The 9,668-nt window shown below is 37.5% G+C and overlaps 1 protein-coding gene across 1 annotated transcript; it reads left to right on the forward strand.

The window, feature by feature from the left end:
* Positions 1-546: 546 nt before the first annotated feature.
* LOC131968673 (coiled-coil domain-containing protein 63-like) lies at positions 547-8,471 on the forward strand. Its single transcript, XM_059329659.1, has 10 exons — positions 547-653; positions 776-892; positions 1,970-2,092; positions 2,253-2,434; positions 2,524-2,708; positions 2,880-3,091; positions 3,968-4,042; positions 6,206-6,368; positions 6,453-6,566; positions 8,324-8,471. The coding sequence occupies exons 2-10, from the start codon at positions 782-784 to the stop codon at positions 8,386-8,388; spliced, it is 1,230 nt and encodes a 409-aa protein (XP_059185642.1). The 5' UTR covers positions 547-653; positions 776-781; the 3' UTR covers positions 8,389-8,471.
* Positions 8,472-9,668: the final 1,197 nt, after the last annotated feature.

Raw genomic sequence — 9,668 nt, forward strand, 5'->3', positions numbered from 1 at the left:
ATTTACAGTGAATGGTGCTCAGCAGTGAGATTATAGTGACCTTATCATGACTTTACACAGGTTTTATATGTTTAATGTCATCTCAACAAGATCTATGGAAGCTGTCAGTTTTATCTCGCTAAATTATAAGTTATTGGTTTTCTTTAGAGGAATTACATGAGATTTAATATTTATTAGGCCTGTACATTTTATCATTCTTATGATCATGAGGACTGTAACCCTTTATCATAATTGTGGATGCCCATTTGATTTATTTCATATTTCACTTTTCTCAGTGGCCGCTAGAGGGTGCTGATGTATAAAGTTTCAGTTATTATTCAATGCTGCAGATGCTTTTATTCTCAATAAATGTTCACCTTTTAGTTTCACTGAACTATTTTTCCACTTTTGAATGTTTTATTCAGTGTACAAAGTTTTACTTTGAATTCCAACATGGTCTAATTAAGAAATAATATAATTGTACTCATATGGTGCCTGCACTTCAACAGTAAATAAACACACTCTTTTGGAATGTTTATGTTTGAAACTAAGAAATGCTGCAGCCTGCAGTTTGACTTCAACAGATTCAAAGATCAGCCTATAAAAAATATTCTCCTCTGAGTGAGATTTCCTGCCAACTGGATCTTATTAGGATTTTACTCCGTATCTGACAGGTAGGTGACTATCTTTGGAAATGTTAGTCCCAAAATTTTATACATTCATTTGATGGACTACGTGTGGAGTTGAGAGTGGAAAATAACTAGTTAATCACTAACAAATCATGTCATGTGTTTAGATTAAAATGGCAACAGACATTTTAAAGGAGCAATACAACAACCTGCAAGAGGAAAATTCTCGATTTAGTCAGCTCATCAGCCAGCAGAAGGATCATTTGGTCTCTCTGGAAAAAAAGGTATACAAGACCGACATACACTACCCGTCAAAAGTTTTAGAACACCCCAATTTTTCCAGTTTTTTATTGAAATTCAAGCAGTTCAAGTCAAATGAACAGCTTGAAAGGGTACGAAGGTAAGTGGTGAACTGCCAGAGGTAAATAAAAAAAGGTAAGCTTAACCAAAACTGAAAGATAATGTACATTTCAGAATTATACAAGTAGGCCTTTTTCAGGGAACAAGAAATGGGTTAACAACTTAACTCTATGGAGTCTTGGGCTATTTTGTCCATTTTCGAATTATTTTCATGTCTTTGTAAGTCATTTTGTGTCTTTTGGTGTCTTTTTTTGTCATTTTGTGTCTTTTTTTTGTCATTTTGCGTCTTTTTTTAGTCCTTTAGTCCAACACAAAATGTGATTTTGAATCTTTTTTTTATTTTCAAAACACTATCATGCTCAATAAAGAATTTTAAATGTTGCAAATGTGCATTCATTTCAGAGTAGACTGAGACATTAAACTGCATCATTTTCAATTAAATTCTGGAAAAGTTGGTGTGTTCTAAAACTTTTGACCAGTAGTGTACACTCTACTGTTTTAACTCTGTTTATTATTATTAACAGTTTCTATTGAAATATGATATGCATAATGTTATATATACTTTAAGTAGTAGAAAGAACAGTAATAGTACTATGTGTATTAGTAGGAATGTTAATACCAGATATAGTATGCAGTGTACCAGTAGGCTAAGTACACACTACTTTATTTTTGCTATTCGTCCGTTTAGTTGACAGCACCTTGGATTTGAAGAGTAGACTGAATATATTTACACATGTATGTGGTGAGCAGTAGGAAATGTAGAGTAGAAGTTGTAACCACATTACAGTGCTGCACCGTTCACAATTTTCAGGGGACTATTTATTGAAATCGCTGCAGTTTCTCATACGTCAAGCACCCTTAAAGCTGAAAATCAGCACTTTAAATTCCTATTGTTTCATTTCAAACCCAACGTGCTACAGCTGACAAAAATGAAAACATGTCGCTGTCTGTATTTTCAAGTGCTTTGTATGCATTGCATCTTTTTTCCCGCGTGTCCTCAGATAACTGTGACAGAGAGCAGGATTCAAGAGAAGCTAACGGTCCCAGGTGGCCTCCTGAAACTAGAAGGGAAACACAGCCGCCACAGGAAACTCATCCGCATCTTAGAAAACAAACTCAACCAGGTTCTAAAAAACTTTGCTCATTGTCATGCACACAAAGGAGACAGGAAGTACTGTGCCATACTATTATCACAGTCCTCAGCACAGTTTAATGTCCTGTCTAAATCTATAAGTAGTCCCAGGTTTTAGCCCCCAACTTCAATTCTTTCCTCTTTTTCTGTAGGACACTATTAAGTTTGACAAGTTGCTGTGCAGCAACATGATTTACCGTACAGACATTGCTCACTTGCTGCAGCAGAAAAGCCTATGGTGCCACATCGACAGGAAATTTAACAAAGAGTTGGCTACACAGCAAAACGTAACGGTGAAACTTGGGGAGAAGGCCAGTCTCGCTTTCAACCAGAGGTAATTCATGTGTTTGCATGTGAAAAAAACTAAAAAAAAAAGTGTGGAATCTTGTATTGGTGGCATTTAGTCCAGCGTGTTGTGTTCAGGTCAGAGGCTGAGAGCCGAATGATGGAGGTGAAGAAGTGCATCGAGGTGGAGACAGTTCAGTTCACCAAGAGAAGGATGCAGCTGAAGACCGCCATCGCCCATGATGCCAAACTGCAGGCTTTCATGGAGACAAAATTCCATGAAATTACGAATTTGGAGGAAGATGAAGACTCCAAGAAGAGAAGTATAATATTCCACAAAGAACCATTTAAAACCACTGCACATCAGAGAATAGCATCTTAATCAAAGCTTAAACAGACTCAGTCTCTATTTTTACCCAAAGAAAATTGTGGTTTTTTTTTTTACATAAAATCTCCCTTGTTAATAGTCGGTGACCTTTATTTCATTGCCACAGAGAAACAGCAGCAATATGAGACTGAGGCTAAGAGGCTGGAGATGTACAAGCAGGGACACCACACGCTGGTGGAGGTCACCGGAGAGACAGACCTGCGTCAGATCGCTCACATGTTCATTCAGAATGAACAGAAGAATTTTGCACATGTCAGCTACATCAATGAGCTGCAGAAGAGAAGGAACATGTTGAAGAACTGCATAGACAAAAAAGAGGCATGTACATACAGCAGGGGTGGGCAATTAATTTTCCCAAGGGGCCACATGACCAATACCACAAAGGTTGGAGGGGCCGGACCAAAACTCTGAACTAAATTCTGCTCAATATTAATGTAATCGCTTTATAAAATATAGTAAATTATCTGGTTTTGAGCTGCTACTGATAGGAACACATGTTATGATAAGACTGTTAATGTGGAGTAAATCAAATATAGCAGTAAAAAGTAGTAAATACTCCAATCACTATATCACTTTAACATTTATTTTAAACACAACTGTAAATGACCTTTAGCAAGGTTCCTATTTGTGTTTTTGTATTATATAGCTTGTTTTTTCATGTTTATACATTTTCAAGGTGTTTTACAATGTTGTGATGCTTTTATTTTGAAAAGGTGTCGTCCAATGTAAAACGGGTGCTTTAACTTTGAAAGGTAGTGACAGGAAATAACCGGTAGAACGGTTAAATTAAAAAACGAACGGTAAATAGTGAGTGCGTCGTAATTCATATAAAGTTGATATAAAGTATGAAAAAGGCTTCTATAGTGGCTGACTGACAGGAAACAAGGTTTGTTAGAGTTTATTTTATTCTGTCATATATATTAGCGGCTATATTTGCTGTCTTAACTATAGTAAAAGTGCTTGTTAGCTCTAGTGCTAATGATAATGTTTCCTATTTTTTTCAAAATAAAAGCACTGCGGTTATATTGATTTCTAATTTCTTGGTAACCTCATGCGGGCCGGACAAGGACAGCCAACGGGCCGGATGTGGCCCGCGGGCCGCCCAATGCCCAGGTCTGACATACAGTATGTCCTGTACAGACATGGTTTAACCTGGTGTTGAGTTTTATTTACATGCATGTGTTTCACCTTCAGATTGACATCCGGTTTCTGGAGGAAGAGAACAAACGACACAATGAGCTGATTCACAGCCAACTTAAAGATCTAGAGGTGAGTCTCACTGTCTGACCACATGACACACAATATGCAGTACACCATTTCTTGGTTTCAGTCAATATTACAGTTGGGCCATGGTTTATTTTCTGTTGCAGTGTTTAGTTAGTTCTCTGTAGCTGACTGGGATTGTAATAACATACAATTGCTGTATAATGCTAGGTATGATGTAAAAAATACACTTTTCAGGTACAAACCCTTTATCTCTGATCTAAAAAAAAAGCTTTGTTTGCTTGATAATAATGATGATCTGTGAGCAAATGATGCTGTCCAGTTATTTTCAGATTGTGTTTCGCTGCAACTGAGTCACACATCAAAAAAAATGACATCTCCTTTTATTATTATCTTTTTAAGGTAGGTATCCATTGACTGGATGAGTTTAAATCACACTGCAAAAAAGCCAACTTGTATATTTTGGCCTAAAACAGTGATTTAATTTGGTAAAACTTGGAAATATAAATGACTGACATTTAGGGCAATAATGTAAGTTAGCACAACAAAGGAAGCCAGTTGTCTGCTCAAAAACAAGTTTGTGAGTTGTTGTTACTTATATCTTTAAGTTGGGGTTCACAACAAGAGACAATAGTTCTGCTAACTCTTATTTCTTTGTTGTGAAATTCGGCCACTAGCGAAAGCTAGCGGCTAACTGATGCTAGCGGCTAACTGACGCTAGTGGCTAACTGATGCTAGCGGTGCTGCTTGTTACAGCTACAAGAGTAGCCATTAGTGTATCAATGCTAACTCAAAACTGTGGTCACAACATTAGCTGACATTTCATAGCGGCGTTACAATCGTGCCAGAGAAATTCAGAGTTGAGCAAACTCTAAAACAAAACTTAAAATATTTAGTTTAATTGTCCAACTTAAAATTTTATCGAAGTTTGTTGCCTTGAAATTTTGAGTTCACCCAACTTTTCTTTTTTTGCAGTGCAGTGGTGGAAGAAGTATTAAGATTTGCTTAAGCAAAAGTAAAAGTAAAAGTACAAAAGTATCAGCATCATAAATATAGTATAACATTATTTGTATTGATGCATTTATGAAAGCAGTGATTTAATTTTGTAAAGATATGGCTCATTTTAACAACTTAATATACTGTTATGAGGTTTTATAACAAAAAATTTCTAATCACTTTAAATTGATCATGTTTTTTTATGTTAAATCTTGACCTGAAAAGTAAGCTGTCAGCTAAATGTAGTGGGGTAAAAAGTACTATAATTGCCTCTAAATGTAGTGGAGTAGAAGTATAAAGTTACATAAAATGGAAATACTCCAGTAAAGGACAACTACCTCAATTGTACTGAAGTACAGTACTTGAGTAAAATGTACTTAGTTACATTCAACCACTGGTTTCAATGCTATTTAGGACTGGGTTATTTTGGTTCATACCTTAAAGGTATTGAGTAAGATTAACCAGGCCCAGATAAAACACAAATGATCTATGGAAATAGCTTTTTAAGACAAAGCTTTGACCAAGATATGCTTTCACTATACAGATTGTTTTTTCCCCCACTTTATACAAAGTGCAACAACAACAAAAACACAAAAAGAAACAGATACACTGTAAACAATTGTCTTGAAAATTAACAGTAAAATACTGGCAGCAGGGTTTCCAGCATTCTACTGTTAATTTTACAGTTCCTCTACTGTTATTTACTTTACAGTATGGTACTGTGATAAAACCACATACTGAATTACAGTAAAATCCTGCATTTCATTGATTTTTACAGTAGACTGAAACACAGTATAGTAAGGCTAGTTGCAATATTGTTGCAGTATACAATGCAGTCATTTTTTGTAAATAGAGCATATTACTGTCTGAAAGCCAATTACTATGAATTAAGCGCTGTCTTCACTGTAACCACAGTAATTTTAATAATATTACCATATACTGAATGAGTTAGTTAAGTAAAATACAGCCATTAAAAAATGTATACAAGAAGAGACTTAGAAAATATAATATATATATATATATATATAGGTCATATATTTTATGGGAAACGGCAAGCTACCTACAAATATTGCCCAGAATGCATTGTTTTCTACAGTATAATACCTTTTTAATGGAAAACAGTATGTTAATGTCACAATTTGACTGTTTTCTTACAGCAATTTGTTACAGTGTACACTATTGTTTTTTCTCCTGTGTCTTTCTGTGCTGTAGTATGAGCTGGAAATGTATAGCTGTTTGTCAGAGTCCCTGGAAGAGCAGTGCATGGTGGTTGTGAGGACTCTGGACCAGCTGATGAAGGCCACCCGTGGCCTTTGTGACCAGATATTGCAAGAACCTGTCAGCATCCGTTCTGACAACATCACACACATCATCAGTAGGTGAACTCTCAACCTCCTAAACCTGCCCTGAATATATATTTTCACCTTCCATCACCCCTGCTGTCACCTCTCTACTTCAGGTATGCTTGAGGAGAATGTTAGTAACCTGCTGATCCAGGCCAACAACATGGACGATGAGCAGACGAAGCTGGTTCCTGAAAATGTGCTGCTAGCCAACTCTGACCTGCTACCAGGTATTAAAACATCTTTAACTCTGCAGAAAAACTGTGTAATAAGACTTCGAAGTGTGATGCATTCCTGATTCCAAAGAAGTTGGGACACTGTAAAATGTAAGTAAAAAAGATTCAAAATGAAAAAACAAACATTTATCAGTTTTAGTGTTAGATATATTGTCTTTGTACTGAAATCAATTAAATGTAGGTCACAAAGAATTTGCAGATAATTAGGACCAGACCAAATCTCATTGGAGATTAGGTCTGGACACCTGCCGAGGAGGTGTGGTTTATGATCCTCCGGAGCCGTTTATTGGGCGCTTAGAATGTCTATCAAAGCGTCTGTAGGTAGCTCTTAGCCAATCAGATCAGTTATACCAGATGACGTAGTAGAGCAACAGAAATGGATGTTTGTGAGAGAGTGTTGTTTGCTGCTTTGCTTCTCCAGTTCTCGCTTTCTGCAAGATTATTTATTTTCACGCTTTATTCCCCCTCATGTCATTCAGCCACACACATCCACTGATTTTATGGGCAACAAACAAGCTGCTGCGGGCCTCTGGGGGCTCCGCTGTCCCCCGGCTCGTAGCGAGATCACCGGCGGTGACCGACGGCCCGCCGGCTCGGCGCAACGAGCCACCGAGACCGCCCATGCGGCGCTAATAGCCCCGCTACCGGTGATCTCGCTACCAGCCAGGGGACAGCGGAGCCGGCGAGAGACCTTTCAACTTTCAACTTTCGCTCTAAACTATTTAAAACACCGTCTACAGCTAAAGAGAGTTTCGCGTCTGCAGCAGCCATGTTGGATCCGGAAAGCTTCCAAGTGCCGAGTAGTACGCGTCATCGTCTTGCCGTCCCTCCCTGCTCTGTGATTGGATCCCTAAAACAGGGATAAGATCTCCCTCTAGTTTCCAGACCGTCTGGAGGTTCGAAATTAAATTCGAGCGCGCAAGGCAGTCTGGGTATACCCAGGCTAGCCCAAGCAGGCAACGACCTGCGAGGTGCGCATTTAAAAAAATAAATAAATAAATAATAATTAAAAAATTAAAATTAAAATTAAAATAAATAAATAAATAAATAAAGAAGTAAAGAAGTAAAAAGGACAGTGGTGGAAGAAGTGTTCAGATCCTTTACTTCAGTAAAAGTACTAATACCACACTGTGAAATGACTCCACTCCGCTCATTTTAACTACCTAATAAACTTTTAAGTGGTTTAATTTATAAAAATGGGTAATAATTTAAAATGTATCATGTTTTTCATTTTAAATCTTGACCTGAAAAGTAATTAAAGCTGTCAGCTAAATGTAGAGGAGTAAAAAGTACAATATTTGCCTGTACTTTAAGTCCAGTACTTGAGTAAATGCACATAGTTACTTTCCACCATTGCTACCTGCCTCTTCTAACTTATACATATCAGTTAAGAGTCCTCCTTCAGACACTGTATGAGGATTAAAGGGATAGTTTGTGCATTACGATACAAAACTTGGTACAATTATTGTCAATGCCCTCCTGAGGATAACCCTTTAAGCTTTTATTGATCGGCCCCTAGGTGGCACTGTGGTGGCAGTCTAATTTCATATTTGGTACCGTGGCCACACTATAACACTTAAGGCAATGAAATTCATAGGGGTTCAGTACTGCTTGCAGTCCTAGTTGCATTCTGTTTTTGTTAGTTTTCAACTTCTTTGGAATCAGAGTTCTTCTTGACCAAAACGAATAATACTGGTTATAACAATTTTAATATCCTGTTCCACCATGATCTGCATGTTTATTTGTTATAGAGTGTGAGACAGCCGTTGAACCAGAGGGCGGCAGGACTCCTTCACGCTCTCTCAAGTCTGCCTGATCAGACAGAAAATGGTTTTCACTGCAGTACAGCAGCCTCTCACACACTTCTGATGACAATAAACAACTCATTGCAGCATCTTACCCTGGTTCTTTACTGGTTGATTATTTTTTCATTCACTGTTAGTGACACTGAGACAATCTGTGTTGCCTCCGACATGTGAATGCATTATTGAAGCTTCATTTAGTGTTTTTTGTCCACCTGATGGTATCGGAACTCCTCAACAAGCTGAAAGCACAAAATCTAGCATATAAACAGCTGAGAAAGTTGATATGAATAATAAAGCAGATACTGAGCAACATTGAAAAGTGAAAAGGGCCTTGAATCTGCATTCTTTCTAATAGCAAGCAGGGGGCGACTCAATTGGCTGCAAAAAGAAGTTTGATAATTTAGAAGTTTATTACCTCAGCTTTGTAAAATAACTATCCAGGACTGAGCGGTGTAGTACAGATGTGTTAATAAAACCTGGAGAACTGAGTATTGTGTGCGTCTTGTTTGGCCAGCTCCCCCATTAAATTAGTGCAGTTGTCAAAATTGCCACAACAAGTCCATCACCCAACAGGTGACAACAGCAAGGCTATGTCTTTCACAGTTGATGGTCTCTACCAACTCCTTGGAAATAGGTAGCTCAATTTGCAAAATGTTGTAAACATACTTTTTCCAACTCCTCCTAGGCAATTTCATCGTTTTGCACCAAACTTTGCACACAGCATCTATGGACCCTCATAACAAAAAGTTATTAAAATAATTTTGATAACCCAAAGAATACTCAAGTTATTAAATAACAACTTCCTGCAGGTGGCGCTATTTTAAACACAAAACACGAAGTGTTGCATATCTCCACATTGGTGTGTCTGAATGACATGAAACTAAAGATCCTACTTCCCCATGAGCCCCTGAGGCTCGCTGCAAAATTTTGGCCGATGACCACTAGGTGGCGCTCTTTAAATTTAAGTATTTTATATCTCCAAATCGGTTGGTCGGATTAACACCAAACTTGGTATACTTATTGTCAATGCCCTCCTGAGGATAACCCTTGAAGATTTTATTGATCAGCCCCTAGGTGGCGCTCTGGTGGCAGTCTAATTTAATATTTGGCACTGTGCCCAGACCATAAGACTTAAGGCAATGAAATTCATTATCATTATCATGTTTTTTTAATCTTTTTATCTATGTTATTTACTTCATACTGCAAACAAAATCTACCTCTGGGTACAAATAGAGTCCTCATACACACACACAAAAGAGGCACATATCCCACATCATTCAACTTAAGACAG

The sequence above is a fragment of the Centropristis striata genome, chromosome 3 (genome assembly GCF_030273125.1).
Source record: "Centropristis striata isolate RG_2023a ecotype Rhode Island chromosome 3, C.striata_1.0, whole genome shotgun sequence".
Classification (NCBI taxonomy): Eukaryota; Metazoa; Chordata; class Actinopteri; order Perciformes; family Serranidae; genus Centropristis; species Centropristis striata.

What these genes read in the sequence shown, in the direction of transcription:
- LOC131968673 (XM_059329659.1), top strand. Translation starts at nt 782, where the DNA reads ATGGCAACAGACATTTTAAAGGAGCAATACAACAACCTGCAAGAGGAA. An exon ending in AGTCTCGCTTTCAACCAGAG is followed by an intron (nt 2,435 to 2,523) that starts GTAATTCATGTG and finishes TGTTGTGTTCAG; the next exon opens with GTCAGAGGCTGAGAGCCGAA. An exon ending in TGAAGACTCCAAGAAGAGAA is followed by an intron (nt 2,709 to 2,879) that starts GTATAATATTCC and finishes TCATTGCCACAG; the next exon opens with AGAAACAGCAGCAATATGAG.